At 41.5% G+C, this 17,413-nt stretch overlaps 1 protein-coding gene across 1 annotated transcript; it reads left to right on the top strand.

The window, feature by feature from the left end:
• The first annotated feature begins 487 nt into the window (after window positions 1–487).
• LOC141229496 (forkhead activin signal transducer 3-like) lies at window positions 488–2,432 on the top strand. Its single transcript, XM_073667482.1, has 3 exons — window positions 488–748; window positions 1,136–1,240; window positions 2,004–2,432. The coding sequence occupies exons 1-3, from the start codon at window positions 488–490 to the stop codon at window positions 2,430–2,432; spliced, it is 795 nt and encodes a 264-aa protein (XP_073523583.1).
• The last annotated feature ends 14,981 nt before the right edge of the window (window positions 2,433–17,413 follow it).

Raw genomic sequence — 17,413 nt, 5'->3', positions numbered from 1 at the left:
GTGTAAAAGCCATAACCATCAATGTGGAATATATTAGTTTACTAGATTAATAATTAAAATATATATTTAAGAGAAATGATTGGTAATTTGGTCTGTAAGTGACTTTAGTTATACAAACTCACAAAATGTAAGATCTTCAGTCAAGGCTCAAAATGTTGATTATTTCCTTCTTGGCCTCAGCTTTACCTATGAGGTTGATAATTGTTAACAAACAAGGAGCCACATGGTATACACATGATAGACATGACCAAGGATGTTTTAAGGATGGATCACACCAAAGGACTGAAACTCTGTGTATTCATACTGCTATTGTCTTTATGGCTAAAGGTCTTTCAATAACAGTTGAGGTGTAACCAGCAATGGGCTCCATCTTGTTTTGGGGGTATTAACATAACAAAGCCTGAGGTGGGGTGATCAGCACTTATCAAGGCTACTTCCCTGGTCCAGGGTCACATCAGATCTAATATTGTGAAGACATCTGTGAGACATGAACTCAAATCTCCAACCCTGGGAAACCATCAATATGCCAAGTATTGAGAAGATACTGCAGATGGACTCCAACATGGACGGTGGTCCAGGAGAGGATACAAGTGCACAGGATGACCTAATGATGACACCAGGCCAGGAGGAGAAAACTGGGGAAAAGAAGAAGAATTACCAGCGATACCCCAAACCTCCATATTCTTACGTGGCCATGATTGCGCTGGTGATACAGTGTGTCCCAGACAAGAAGCTGAAGCTGTCGCAGGTAAGAGAAGGATGTTATAAAGGAATAAGATAGTTGGATATTGACTTAGGACTCCTAGAGTAGATCAACAAATCTTTTAAGCCCGAACTTCTGCTAAGTGGATACATTTTTACTTTTGCTAAAAATTTTTCTTAAGTCATGTACACAGATAAAAAACACAAAAATATTCATAAGACTTTCCCGCATTGTGGAAATATACTGTTACATGTTATAACAGCCAGAAATATCCAGGTAAAAAGAATTAGAAACTTCTTGCTGGTTCTCTACCCTCCATATAAATCGTAATTTTTAATAAATACTTATTAGGAACATTGAATTCACAATTTAGGATAAAAGACTTCACTGATATTAACTAATTTACAGAACTGAATGTTTTTTTGCCTTTAGATTTTAGAAAAGATCAGCAACTTCTTCCCCATCTTCAATGGACGATACCAAGGATGGAAAGACTCTGTCAGACACAATCTGTCCTCTAACGACTGCTTCAGAAAGGTGAGGACTCCGTGAGGTCATTTAGTGGGGGGATTCTCTTCTAATGGACATTGCTGGTTTTTATATATAAGGGGAGATTTATTAATATTGTAAAATGCATCATTATATGAGATGGTAGAAATGGTGGAAATCGTGAAAAATCATCAAAATGGTCCACGGGGTAAGTTACATCTCTAATGACTCTCGTCCTATTTTGAGCCTCAAATACGTCATGTTTCTAATACAAGATCTAAAAAAATTGGTACATTTTACAATTGTCTCTTAGACCAGATCTCACTTTCTGGACACTTTTTAAGTCTGGTGCGAAAAGTAATGTCAACATAATAACGTTAGCAGATTCCAGGTTCTCCTCCATAAACCTCATCACACACAGCGCTGTATTTCTCCTCTAGTGAGACAGGACTTTTCTTCATCTCACTAAATATTTATACGCTCACAGAAATAATTTTATATTTCATAAATCTCATCTGCTTAATTTTAAGTGTCTTTTTTATTACATTTAAATCAAGGATTTGACATTTTATAGAAGGTATCACTTTGTTGCATTTTCAGAAAAAATGTATTTCCCAATTCTAATATTATTGATACATTTTCTCTCCTAAACCCCCTATAAACAAACTTAAAGATCCCAGAGTTTTCAACAAAAGTTATTGTCACATAATCATTTCTTCTCTGTGACCTCTATATACAGTAGTGACTTTATATTGCAGAAATTACAATTTTATTTGAACTTTTATCTGAATTTATTTCATCTTTATTTCAGGTGCTCAAGGATCCTCACAGGCCTCAGGACAAAGGAAACTTCTGGACAGTGGATGTGAGTCGCATTCCTCCAGAGGCCATGAAGCTTCAGAATACGGCGGTCAGCAGGGAGGACATGTACCACCTTGACCTGGCCCCCTTCATTATCAATGGACATCCCTACAGGCCTTTAAATGACCATCATCCTCCTCTTACAAATGGCAAAGATCCCGTCATACCAGAAGCTGCAGCTCCATCCAATCCTCCAGACCCCGCATCGTCTTTCCCAATGATTCTATGGAATCTTCCCACGTCTAATTCAAGCTTTGTTCCTCCTAATGTAGTTGCCCCTCCCAGTATACACCCGCTTGTGCTTTACCCAAATTTCCCACCTATACCCCAGTTTAACTATCCATCACCATCTAACTTTTATTCACCCTTCCCATCTTAATCTTAACACCCATTACCAAAACCCCTCTACCCTACGACCACAATTACCCCTGGAAATGAATCACCCTCCTGTCCCCCTTCTCAATATTAGTGTTTGACATCCCAGGATGCTCCACAGATTCTGGGAACCAGCCCCACCAAGGTCCATACAGGGACCACCAAGGACACATCAAGCTTCCTGGGCTTTTGTAAATAGTTGTTCGTTATTTTCTTGCGTTTGTTGATTTATTCTTAATAAACTGCTTTTCACTATAAACAGTTATTATCCTGGTTCTTTATATGTAAATGTGACCCTAAAGCTTCCCGTGAAAATGAACGTTTTAGTCACCAACTATCTCTGTAAGATTCCGGCCTTAGTCATTTAGGTCAATATCTCCAGACAAATTCTCGTGAAGAGATTCTGTATGTCTCCAAATATAGAGGCGCAGAGGATCAGTATGGGGGCTCGTCTCTCCACATGTAGAACTGATATTTGGCTCAATAGTAATAATATTTCTGCAGAATACATGAAATTAGCAGATTACAAAAATGTAGAAAAAAACATAAAACAATACTGACCGGGAGTTTTCACGATGTGCTAGATCAAATTTTCATTAATGAATAGCTCACTTTGTTATATCGGTCGGTATATTTATTCTGATGCCAAATATAAACAATTTTATGTTTTACTACTTAAAAAGATAAACTATATCTATATACAGTGCCTTGCAAAGTTTATGGGGTATGAATACTTTTTCAATATTTTCTCACGTTACACCCACAAACTTAAATGTATTTTATTGATATTTTATTTGATGCCAACACAAAAAGTAACAGGTATTTGTGAAGTGTAAAGGAAACGATATGAGGTTTTCTAAATATTTTATACACTTTTGGCCATGACTGTGTTTGTGCGTATGTATGTGTATATAAATATATATACTAGCTATTGAGCCCGTTCTATGCCCGGGTGGCGAGCATTTTTATTGGTATATGGTCTCCCATGCTGGTATGTGCTGCCCCCCCTCCTGGTATTTGTGCTGCCCCGATCCTCGTATTTGTGCTGCCCCCATTCTGGTATTTGTGCTCCTCAATCCTGTTATGTGCTGCCCTCATCCCTATCCTGGTATGGATGGCACGCCTCATCCCTATCCTGGTATGCATGGTACCCCTCATCCCAAATCCTGGTATGCATGGCACCCCCCATCCCGAATCCTGGTATGCATGGCACCCCTCATCCCCCAATCCTTGTATGTATGGTATCCCTCATCCCCCAATCCTGGTATGTGTGGCCCCTTCATCCCCCAATCCTGGTATGCATGGTACCCCTCATCCCCCAATCCTGGTATGTGTGGCCTCATCATCCCCCAATCCTGGTAAGTGTGGCCCCCTCTTCCCCCAATCCTGGTATGTGTGACCCCCTCATCCCCCAATCCTGGTATGTGTGGCCCCCTCACCCTCCAATCCTGGTATGTGTGGCCCACTCACCCTCCAATCCTGGTATGTGTGGCCCACTCATCCCCTAATCCTGGTATGTGTGGCCCCCCATCCCCCAATCCTGGTATGTGTGGCCCCCTCATCCCCCAATTCTGGTATGTGTGGCCCCTTCAACCACCAATCCTGGTATGTGTAGCCCCCTCACCCACCAATCCTGGAATGTGTGGGAACCCTCATCCCCCAATCTTGGTATGTGTGGACCCCTCACCTACCAATCCTGGTATGCGTGGCACCCCTCATCCACATTCCTGGTATGCATGGCACCCCTCATTCCGAATCCTGGTATGCATGGCACCCCTCATCCCTAATCCTGGCTTGCATGGTCCCCTCACCCCCCAATTCTGGTATGCATGGTACCCCTTATCCCCCCATCCTGGTATGCATGGTACCCCTCATCCCCCAATCCTGGTATGCAAGGCACCCCTCATCCCCAATTCTGGTATGTGTGGCCCCCTCATCCCCCAATCCTGGTATATGTGGCCCCCTCATCCCTTTCATGCTGCACACATACTAAAAAAAAACTTATACTCATCTTTCTTCCCTGTTCTCCAGCGCTGCTGTATCCTGTTCTGCCGGAGGGGAGGAGTACGTGCGTGCCCATACCGCGCTGTCCGGCGCAATTTTGCTGAAGACACCATGCAAATGTGTCTTCAGCAAAATGGTGTCGGATAGCGCTATGCACATGCGCCGATTCCGATGGCACATTCATCTCCCGGCTACCGGCCCGAAGACAAAGCGCGGACTCCTGGCTAGGTTAGTTGTTAGGGGGCCGGAGATCGCGGTATACGTTCAGTGCTTACGCATACCACAATCTCCGGGGCCACAATCCTCATCCTAAACTCCTCTTTTAGGATGTGGTTGCATTCCTCTGTGGGGTCCAGACTGCAGGCGCGTAGCGCTTGCGCAGTCTATAGAGGCTTCAGACAGAAGGACGCTTCTACGATTATATTATTGATATACAGGTGCATCTCACTAAATTAGAATATCACCAAAAAGTTAATTTATTTCAGTTCTTCAATACAAAAAGTGAAACTCCTATATTATATAGAGTCATTACACACAGAGGGATCTATTATATAGAGTCATTACACACAGAGGGATCTATTATATAGAGTCATTACACACAGAGGGATCTATTATATAGAGTCATTACACACAGAGGGATCTATTATATAGAGTCATTACACACAGAGTGATCTATTTCAAGTGTTTATTTCTGTTAATGTTGATAATTATGGCTTACAGCCAATGAGAACACAAAAGTCATTATCTCAGTAAATTAGAATACTTTATAACAACAGCGAGCAAAATCGCTTGTCCTTAACCCTATAGAGAATCTATTATAGAGAATCTATGGGGTATTGTCAAGAGGAAGATGAGAGACCCCAGACCCAACAATGCAGATGAGCTGAAGGCTGCTATCAAAGCCACCTGGGCTTCCATAACCCCTCAGCAGGGCCACAGACTGATCCCTCCATGCCACACTGCCATATTGATGCAGTAATTGATGCAAAAGGAGCCGACCAAGTATTGAGGCCATTTACTGAACAGACATTTCAGTAGGACATTTTGGATTTTAAAATAATTTTTCAAGCTGTTGTTATAAAGTATTCTAATTTACTGAGATAATGACTTCTGTGTTCTCATTGGCTGTAAGCCATAATCATCAACATTAACAGAAATAAACACTTGAAATAGATCCCTCTGTGTGTAATGACTCTATATAATAGATCCCTCTGTGTGTAATCACTCTATATAATAGATCCCTCTGTGTGTAATGATTCTATATAATAGATCCCTCTATATATGACTCTATATAATAGATCCCTCTGTGTGTAATGACTCCACATAATAGATCCCTCTGTGTGTAATGACTCTATATAATAGATCCCTCTGTGTGTAATGACTCTATATAATAGATCACTCTGTGTGTAATGACTCTATATAATAGATCCCTCTGTGTAATGACTCTATATAATAGATCCCTCTGTGTGTAATGACTCTATATAATAGATCCCTCTGTGTGTAATGACTCTATATAATAGATCCCTCTGTGTGTAATGACTCTATATAATAGATCCCTCTGTGTGTAATGATTCTATATAATAGATCCCTCTGTGTGTAATGACTCTATATAATAGATCCCTCTGTGTGTAATGATTCTATATAATAGATCCCTCTGTGTGTAATGACTCTATATAATAGATCCCTCTGTGTGTAATGATTCTATATAATAGATCGCTCTGTGTGTAATGACTCTATATAATAGATCCCTCTGTGTGTAATGACTCTATATAATAGATCCCTCTGTGTGTAATGACTCCATATAATAGATCCCTCTGTGTGTAATGACTCTATAGAATAGATCCCTATGTGTGTAATGACTCTCTATAATAGATCACTCTGTGTGTAATGACTCTATATAATAGATCCCTCTGTGTAATGACTCTATATAATAGATCCCTCTGTGTGTAATGACTCTATATAATAGATCCCCCTGTGTGTAATGACTCTATATAATAGATCCCTCTGTGTGTAATGACTATATAATAGATCCCTCTGTGTGTAATGACTCTATATAATAGATCCCTCTGTGTGTAATGATTCTATATAATAGATCACTCTGTGTGTAATGACTCTATATAATAGATCCCTCTGTGTGTAATGATTCTATATAATAGATCCCTCTGTGTGTAATGACTCTATATAATAGATCCCTCTGTGTGTAATGATTCTATATAATAGATCGCTCTGTGTGTAATGACTCTATATAATAGATCCCTCTGTGTGTAATGACTCTATATAATAGATCCCTCTGTGTGTAATGACTCCATATAATAGATCCCTCTGTATGTAATGACTCTATAGAATAGATCCCTATGTGTGTAATGACTCTCTATAATAGATCACTCTGTGTGTAATGACTCTATATAATAGATCCCTCTGCGTGTAATGACTCTATATAATAGATCCCTCTGTGTGTAATGACTCTATAATAGATCCCTCTGTGTGTAATGACTCTATATAATAGATCGCTCTGTGTGTAATGACTCTATATAATAGATCCCTCTGTGTGTAATGACTCTATATAATAGATCCCTCTGTGTGTAATGACTCTATATAATAGATCGCTCTGTGTGTAATGACTCTATATAATAGATCCCTCTGTGTGTAATGACTCTATATAATAGATCCCTCTGTGTGTAATGACTCTATATAATAGATCACTCTGTGTGTAATGACTCTATATAATAGATTACTCTGTGTGTAATGACTCTATATAATAGATCCCTCTGTGTGTAATGACTCTATATAATAGATCACTCTGTGTGTAATGACTCTATATAATAGATCACTCTGTGTGTAATGACTCTATATAATAGATCACTCTGTGTGTAATGACTCTATATAATAGATCGCTCTGTGTGTAATGACTCTATATAATAGATCCCTCTGTGTAATGACTCTATATAATAGATCCCTCTGTGTGTAATGACTCTATATAATAGATCACTCTGTGTGTAATGACTCTATATAATAGATCACTCTGTGTGTAATGACTCTATATAATAGATCCCTCTGCGTGTAATGACTATATAATATATCACTATGTGTGTAATGACTCTATATAATAGATCCCTCTGTGTGTAATGACTCTATATAATAGATCCCTCTGTGTGTAATGACTCTATATAATAGATCCCTCTGTGTGTAATGACTCTATATAATATAGGAGTTTCACTTTTTGTATTAAAGAAGTAAAATAAATAAAATTTTTGATGATATTCTAATTTAGTGAGATGCACCTGTAAATCTGATAATTGTGATGTGCATTTGTATTCAGCCCCCCGAGTCAGTACTTTATATATACAAGGGTTGCCAATGTCCTAATAAACCATAAGGGGAAACACTTTATCAAACATATAAGAGTGAGACACCCAAAGGACACTAACTGCTAGGAACACAGCTGAAGAGACGGAGAAGGAGCAGAAAAGATGGTGATAACAAATATAATCATTTATTGAAAAATATCACAAGAACAAAATGATAATGGACAAGCAAAGGGAGGTTCACCAAAGAAGCTTAAATGTACAGAATAAACCACAGAGTAACAGAATAACATGTCAATATATAATTCATATACCTCTGCTCCATGTTGTACCTATTGAAGCTAATTTTGCAATATGGCCTCAGATTATCACATCAATATCTAAATATGCCCATTAACCTCATGGCCTCAGATACCAACGATATATATCTTCAATATATGATTTAATGGTAAGCCCAGTGGCAATTAATCCCAAATAAGGGCTAGAAAATGGGCCAGGGGAAAGGGGACAGGTGGAGAAGAGGCAGATTCTTACCAAATGTATGCACCAAGGTGAGGGCGAGAGAATGGAAGACAGACAGATTCAATAGCCCGACGCACGTTTCATGTTGTTGTAGTCTGGTTTTTCAAGGGCCAGGACATGGGGGCAACAGACATGGGGACCATGGACCAGAGACATGGGGGCTAGGGACCAGAAACATAGGCACCAGAGAAATAGGGCTCAGGGACAAGCGACATGAGGGCCAGGGACTTGGGGGCTAGAGACATGGGGGGCTAGGGACATGGGGGCCAAGGTCCAGAGACATGGGGGCCAGGGAAATGGGGCACAGGGACTAGAGATATGGGGGACAGGGACTAGAGATATGGGGGTCAGGGACAAGAGACTTGGGAGCCACGGACATGAGGACCAGAGACATGGAGGCCATGGATATGGGGCCAGAAACCAGGGACATGGGGGCCAGGGACCAGAGACATGGCGGACAAGGACATGTCTCTGGTACCTGACCCCCAAGTCTCTGGTCCCTTGCCCCTATGCCTGTGGCCCCTATGTCTCTGGTCCCTGGCCCCCATGTCTCTGGTCCCTGGGCCGCCATGTCTCTGGTCCCTGGCCCCCCATGTCTGGGGCCAGGGACATGGGGGCGAGGGACATGGGGGCGAGGGACATGGGAGCCAGGAACATGGGGCCCAAGACAGGGAACATTATTAATTAAAGGGGCCAGGTTGAGGAACTTAATTACTGTATGGAGGCCAAAATGAGGAACATACATTATTAGTTTATGGTGGCAAGTGGTGGACATTATTACTGTAGGGGCCAATTAGGGGACATTAATACTACAGTAATATAATTTACGTTTTAGAATACTGTTTTCCATGGGGGGGACAAAAGGGAGCCCCTGTTACTGTGCAGGGCGGCACTATGTCACCTTTTTTCTTCCACTGGCGTAGTGTATAAGTAAGGGAAAAATTGGGGAATGTGCTCTGGAAGCGGTGCTCTAGATAACTATTATTTTCTGCAGAGACAAGTCCTGGCTGGAAGAAGAGATGGCGGTCTGTGCCAGATGAAGAAGAAAAGCGATGAAAGACTTCAACTATAGACGTCACTGGTGAGTCAGTGTGTTACCTGTACATTTACACTATATACAGGGCTCCTGTGTATAATGTCACTGGTGATCACTGTATTACCTGTATAATGACACTATATAAAGAGCTCCTGTGTATAATGTCACTGGTGATCTTTGTATTACCTGTACACTATATACAGAGCTCCTGTGTATAATGTCATCAATGATCCCTGTATTACCTGTACACTATAAACTATATATAGAGTTCCTGTGTCTGTCTCTGATGATCCCTGTATTACCTGTACACTATATACAGGGCTCCTGTTTATAATGTCACTGATGATCACTGTATTACCTCTACACTGACACTATATAAAGAGCTCCTGTGTATAATGCCATTGGTGATCCCTGAATCACCTGTACACTATATACAGAGATGCTGTGTATAATGTCACCGGTGATCCCTGTATTACCTGTATACTATACACTATATACAGGGCTCCTGTGTATTTCATCGGTGATCCCTGTATTACCTGTACACTATATACAGAGCTCCTGTGTATAATGCCATTGGTGATCAATGTATTACCTGTACACTGACACTATATACAAAGCTCCTGTGTATAATGTCACTGGTGATCCCTGTATTACCTGTACACTATACACTATATATGGAGCTCCTGTGTATAATTTAACCATTGGTAATAGCAGTGTTGTTAGTATTGTGGTTTATATTAATGATCAGTATTGTAATATTCTGTCACTATGTCATAATATGTGGTCTGGTCATGGTGTGGTGGTATTTATCCCTTGTATGTGGAATTATTTGGTCGCTATATGCTGGTAATGTCTGGTCACGGTGTGGTGGTATTTCTCCCTTGTGCAGTATGTATTATTTGATCACTATGTGGTGGTAATATGAGGCCTGGTCAAGGGTGGCGAAGTATATCTCCCTTGTATGTAGTATTATTCAGGCACGATGTGGTCTGAACATGGTATGGTGGTATTTATCCCTTGTATGTGGAATTATTTGGTCGCTATATGCTAGTAGTATTTGGTCTGGTCACGGTGTGGCGGTATATCTCCCTTGTGCAGTATGTGGTATGATTTGGTCACTATGTGGCGGTAATATGTCATCTGGTCATGGGTGTTAAGTTATTTCTCCCTTGTACGTAGTATTATTCAGTCACTGTGGTCTGGTCATGGTGTGGCGGTATTTGTCCTTTGTATGTGGTATTATTGGTCTTTGAAATAGTGGACTGTGTTGTGTATGGCGGTTATTTGTTCTTTCTGATATTAATTAGGAGAAGATTCTTTTTTTTCCATTAGTGATTAAATACTTGGAACAAGATGCACTTACAGGGGTTCTCTGGTGAAAAAAGTAATCCTTATCCTCTCTACAGGATAAGTGATAACTTATTGATTGGTGGGGGACTGACTGCTGGGAACCACACCGATCGGCAAAATGAGGAGCTTTTATCCTCATTAGACTGGAGCGGCATGTGCAACTTGACCACGGATCCATTCATTCCCTCAGTGGCTGTGAACGTTGTTCTTGTTTTTTTTCTGGAAGCCCCAAAGAGAATGAATGGAGCTACGGTCAGACGTCCCACCTGCCACTCCATTTTAAAATGAGGGTAAAAGTGTCCTGACAGCGATAAAACTTCCCCATTCTTCCGATCGGTGCATTTTCCAGTGGTCAGACCCAAACAGTCATCCTCTATCCTGTGGAGCCCATGGATCGGTGATAACTTGTTTTAACCACAGAAGCCCTTTAATGCAAACTACCGTAATTGTACATCCTAGTTATGGTGGGTACATAGTAGATGTGCAGGAGCCGCCTGTGTTTTACAGTCCACGATTCACTATAATAGGGATATCAGCTAGCAGATATTTGCATATAGCTGTAGGGTGGGCCCCTGGAGCTCATTCCTCCTATGGACCCCAGACACCCCAGTCCCACACTGGCTGCCATTACTGCTGCAGTCTTTTGGCGTCTGTCTCTTCTAGCTTTGCACCTCTAGAGTTGACATTTTGCCCCTTCTTCCCTGCGCTCTCACTCAGTGAGATTGGATGGAGACGTCTGTGATCAGCAGTTTTCACGTCTTGTTACAGATTCTCTGGGATTTGGGTCTGGACTGTGACTGCGCCGTTCACACTCAGGAATATGCTCTGATCTAAACCCTCCATTGTAGCTCTGGCAGGAGGTTTATGGTCGTTGTCCTGCTGGAAGGTGAACCTACGCCCCGGTCTCAAGTCTTCTGCAGCCTTTAACAGGTTTTCCTCCAGGACTGTCCTGTATTTAGCTCCATCCATCTTCTCATCAGCTCTGACCAGCTTCTCTGTCCTTGCTGTTGAAATGCAAACATTATATACACATTGCCTTGAAAAACCACAAACATAATAAACAGAAAAAGCGTCTGCTGAAGGTCTTTGTCACCGCCATATTGGCACTCCTGTGCAGCCCAGCCACAGGTTGGGCTTCGTACGAGACTGAGTTTTACAATCTACCACAATTCTGAAGTATTACATAATATAGAATAAGTGATCAAACAATGGCGGGATTATGTGCCCCAAGGGGACTAAAACATTCAGTGCAAAGTAAGAAAATATATATTTAATGCTAAAAAAAGATACAAAAACCATAAAAATTAGAAACAGTTCTGCTTTTCCCCGTTCAAACATGAATGAAATAGATAAATAACCATATTTGGTATTTCTGTGTTGAGAAGTTGTATCTATCAATATATAAAACTATATAACCCAGAAGTTGAATGCCGAAATGGAAAAAAGAAATTAAATCCCCAGATTTGCAATTTTTTAGTTGCTGCACTTACCCCAGTGTCACTTTATGTGGTAATAACCCTGGAACACTTCAAAGTATCCCAGTGATTTTGAGAAGGCTTTTCTTGCAACAGATTGCACTTTATGTTAGTGATAAACTTAGGTCGATATTTTATTAACTATTTTGTGTGATAAAACTCTCTGATCTAAGGGCATAAAAGTATAAGTTTGAAAATTGCTAAATTTTTGCCAAAATTCAGATTTTTTTCACAAATAAATGTATAACATTTATCACATGTCTACTTTATATCAGTAGATTTTTTGAAACATAATTATTTTTTTTTAACTTAGAAGGGTTAAAAGTTCAGCAATTTTCCAACAAAATTAGGGGCCTATACGACAGAAAATACCCAAAAGTGACACTATTTTAAAAAAGGCACCCTTTAAAGTGTTTAAAACCACATTCAAGAAGTTTATTAACCCTTCAGGTGCTTCACAGGAACTAAAGCAATGTGGAAGAAAAAAAGTGAAATTTTTACTGTTTCCTGCAAAAATGTTCATTTAGCCCCAAATTTTGCATTTTCACAAGGGTAACAGAAGAAAATGGACAGTATAATTTGTTGTGCAATTGTTTTCTGAGTATGCCAATACACCATATGTTGTGGTGAACTACTTTTTTGGCACAAGGCAGGGCTTGGAAGGGAAGGAGCACCAACTGAATTCTGGAGCCCAATTTTGGCTGGAATAGATTGCGGATACCATATCCCATTTGAAGAGCCCCTGACATGCCAAGACAGCAGAAACCCCCACAAGTGACTCCATTTTGGAAACGACTAGTGATGAGCGAGTATGTTCTGTTAACCCTTTCGGCGAGTATGCTCGGGCGAGCACTGAGTAGTTACAGCTGCTCGGTGTTATGTTTGAATCGCTCCCATATGCATGATTTGCGACTGTTTGACAGCTTTAGTACATGTAAGGAATGTCTATTTTTTACACATTCCTCACATGTATTAAAGCTGTCAAACAGTCGCAAATCATGCACACGGGAGCGATTCAACCATATCACCGAGCAGCTGTAACTACTCAGTGCTCGCCCGAGCATACTCGCCGAAAGGGTTAACAGAACATACTGCTCATCACTAGAAAAGACACCTCTCGATAAATTCATCTAGGGGTGTAGTGAGCATTTTTAACATTCAGGCAATTCACAGAATTGTATAACAGTAGAAAACCTACAAAGCTAAAGGACCTCCAGCAATGCAGTGCACCCCTGGGTGGTGCATCTTAGATCCAGTCTCCCTCAGTGTTTTTTCATTTTCTGTCTGCTGCTATTGGCATATCTGCATTTTAAGTGAATTTTATCCCTTGTTATGTCAATAAAATGTACTAATTTAATCTTTTTTCTTTGTAGATTTTCTTTATGATTTTTGGCCTTCTAGGTACTGTCTAGGGCATCATAGGTTTTTATAACATTAGGTTGAGCAAATGGAAAATTATAATTTTTCCAATAAAATGTTGCTTTAGCCTCAAGTTTTTTTTTTAAAAGGGCTGGTGAGAGAAAAAGAACAATACAATTTGTTACACAATTTCTCCTGAGTACGCCAGTACCCCATATGTCATCGAAAACTACTTTTCAGGCGCAGTGCAAAGCTCAGAAGGGAAGGAGCGCCATATTGGAGTTCAGATTTTGTTGGAATGGTTTGGGGGTGCCATGTCACATTGTCAGAACCCCTGAGGGGCCAAAAAAACTATTTTTTTACATTCAAATGTAAGGCTGTTCTTAATAAAATAGGCTTTGTAAATTTGTTGGAAAAATTAAAAATTGCAGCTAAACTTTTCACCCTTCTACATTCCTAAAAAAAATATGTCTGAAAAATAATGCTGATGTAAAGCAGACACGTGAAAGAAGAAAGAAAGATGTTTCTGTTTAGTGGTAATGCCATCAGTTTTAAAGGCAAAACAATTCAATGTTCGAATATTGCAGAGTTTTGAAAATTTTCATTAAATTTCAAAAATGAAATCACAAATCACATAAAGTGATACTGACCAAAATTAGAAAGAGAGAATAACACACTGGCGCTCACAAAGTACTGGCATAGTGAAGCTGCTGGTAGTAGGACCGGCTCTGCGTGTTAGTCGGTCAGTAAAGTGGATGAGGTGGTGACAAAATATATTAATGCGCTACTAGAAAAGATAGTGCACATGAGATAAGGAGCAGAGTAAAATTAAAATAAATCAGATCTGTGAATATACCACATAGGATTGTGCTGGACATATACTGGTGAGCCACCAAGGACTCGGGTGTGCTCAGTATCCCTATGCTGTGGGGTAGCACAATCCAGTGGCTTTAGATATCGCCACTTATTAAAAAGTAATATATGCCCAAAGTAGATAAAATTTATTCATTGATTTTAGGGGATCAAAGGTGCATGAAGGTGTCCCCTGATCAGCCGCAGGGACAATGCTTCGGTGCGGCTCTAGACAGTGAATATAGCACAGTTACGGTGACTGTTGTGAGTGGGGACTTACTGGTAACAGTCATGCAGCTCCCAAATCGGCGAAGTGCTGACGGCAAGGTTCTGTTAAGTGAAAGTCCCATGGATGTCCCTCTCTGTGTTTGTCAGGAGATGTTCAAATGGTGGCGCGCTCCGGACAGAAACGCTGCTGACAGACTGCGGCACGAGTGGGGGGCATGTCTGGTGTGACATCACTGCCAAAAAGGCTGCGGGACCTCAGTGCGGCCACAAACCGACGAGCTTCAAGGGAGACATAGTCCTTCTTCCTCAGGGTGTCCTAATAATTAGTGGACATATCTACAGCATGGCATAGGTATACTGAGCACACCCGTGTCCATGGTGGCTCACCAGTTTATGTCCAGCACAATCCTATGCGGTATATTCACATAACTTTACTCTGCTCCATACCTTATGTGCATTATCTTTTCTAGGAGCGCGGTAGTATATTTTGTTATCAACTCTCAGGTCAGGAAGGTGAAAGCTTCAGTGTTAAGGTCTTAAATGGGAAAAGCGAGGTTAAAATAAATGATTACTTTAATTTTTTTCCCCCTTGGAGACTTGAACCTACGATGATTCGATCGATTTCTCTGCATACTGCAATAGTTCACCAAGCAATGAACAAGGAGCAATGGACGTCTGAATGGCCCCATCTTGTTGATGACACTTAACTGCCACGGTCATTGACAGTTCAAGAGTTATGAGCAGCGATCGGACCTGGCTCTGATCGGACCTGGCTCTGATCGGACCTGGTTCTGATCGGACAAAGCTCTGATCGGACCTGGCTCTGATCGCTGCGGTTAGAAGCAGGTGTCAGTTATATAACGCAGACAGTACCAGCGCCTGAGCCCTCAACATACCCGCATCATGACATAATAATATATCACAGGGCACAAAGGGGTTAATATCTATAATTCTGGATTACACAGGAATTTACAAATTAAAAATATCTGGAGGAAATCGAGCAATAGGGAGAGATTTAGGATTGTTCTGTGGTTATACCCCAATATCTTCAGCCTCTACTACAACTTTCTCGTGTCAGGGAGAGAAACATCTGAGTTTTATGGTAACATAAATGAAATGGGAAATTGATGTAAAAGTGTCATTAGACAATTTTTTTAAGGAAATCCAATCAAATATTACAAATATTCTCATCGCTTTATCCAGTTTGTTAATTCGCAAACTTTATTTTACACCTCACTTAGTAAAAAAAAGGTAAAAAAACCAATGTTTATCCTAAATGTGGCCAGATATATGTAGAATGTATCCAGAGGAAAACTGGATTGGCCGATCCATAGATAAAACTTCATTTTTATTTCATCTTTTTTAAAAAGGGATATTCAAGGTTTAAAGATCATTGTGATCTGACGCGTTTCAGGCTCTGCAGCTCCATTCACACGGTGAGGCGTTTCAGTTTTTTTCTTTTGCAGAATTTATCAACTTTGCTTGGAAATGACTAAAGATTTATAATTTATTAGAAAATCATTGAGGCTATTAAAGAAGTAATCAAGCAGGAAATCCCGATGAATCCCATATTATGTGCTGGGAGAAAACGGAAGTTTATAAGCCAGGGACAAACAAGAACATTTATTGGACATAGGTTGTGCTAAGCTAAATTTTTTTTTTCTGTCGCTTAGATAGAGAAATACAAAGAAAAGCTACATATAAATGGACATGTTTATTAAAGATTTATAATTAACTCTATAAAGAACTCTCAGGGTTCTTAATTATTTTTGTTGTTCTCATCTCAAAGATACAAAATTTGTTTTGAAATTTTTTTAAAAAACATAGAACAGGGAAAAAAAAAAGAGGACTACTATATCAGCGGCTACTAAATCATGGTTTCTAAGGAAACATATATCCATATATAAAAAAGTGCCTAAATGGCAGCAACAGGAGGATGTTGTGCATTTTGCTGTTAAAGATTAACTAAACAATTGTACTGAAAGTTCTATATTTTGGTCTTTAATTTCAAGCAGATCGGGGAGGTCCGAGTCTTGAAACCTCCAAGAAATGCGCAGCTCAGGAGATTGACACCGTACATCTCAGGAGACCAACACCAGACATCTCAGGAGACCGGCGCCGGACAGCTCAGGAGACCGGTATTGCACAGCTCAGGAGACGGGTATCGCACAGCTCAGGAGACAGGCACCGGACACTCAGGAGGCAGGCGATGGACAGCTCAGGAGGCAGGCGACGGACAGCTCAGGAGAAAGGCACCGGACAGCTCAGGAGAAAGGCACCACACAGCTCAGGAGACCGGCGCCAGACAGCTCAGGAGGCCGGCGCCGGACAGCTCAGGAGACAGGCGCCGGACAGCTCAGTAGGCAGGCGATGGACAGCTCAGGAGGCAGGCGACGGACAGCTCAGGACGCAGGCGACGGACAGCTCAGGAGGCCGGCGGCGCCCAGCTCAGGAGGCCGGCGGCGCCCAGCTCAGGAGGCCGGCAGCGCCCAGCTCAGGAGGCCGGCAGCCGCCCAGCTCAGGAGACCGGCACCGGACAGCTCAGGAGACAGGCACCGGACAGCTCAGGAGACAGGCACCGGACAGCTCAGGAGACAGGCACCGGACAGCTCAGGAGACAGGCACCGGACAGCTCAGGAGTCAGGCACCGGACAGCTCAGGAGACATGCGACAGACAGCTCAGGAGACAGGCGACAGACAGCTCAGGAGGCAGGCGACAGACAGCTCAGGAGGCAGGCGCCGGACAGCTCAGGAGAAAGGCACCGGACAGCTCAGGAGACCAGCACCACACAGCTCAGGAGACCGGCACGCTCAGGAGACAGGCACCGGACAGCTCAGGAGACCGGCACCGGAC

This window comes from Phyllobates terribilis, unplaced genomic scaffold (assembly GCF_046119375.1).
Source record: "Phyllobates terribilis strain yellow unplaced genomic scaffold, ASM4611937v1 Scaffold_482__1_contigs__length_1377538, whole genome shotgun sequence".
NCBI classification, from domain to species: Eukaryota; Metazoa; Chordata; class Amphibia; order Anura; family Dendrobatidae; genus Phyllobates; species Phyllobates terribilis.
The sequence above is the reverse complement of the archived record's forward strand: the minus strand, read 5'-3'. Positions and strand labels throughout refer to the sequence as shown.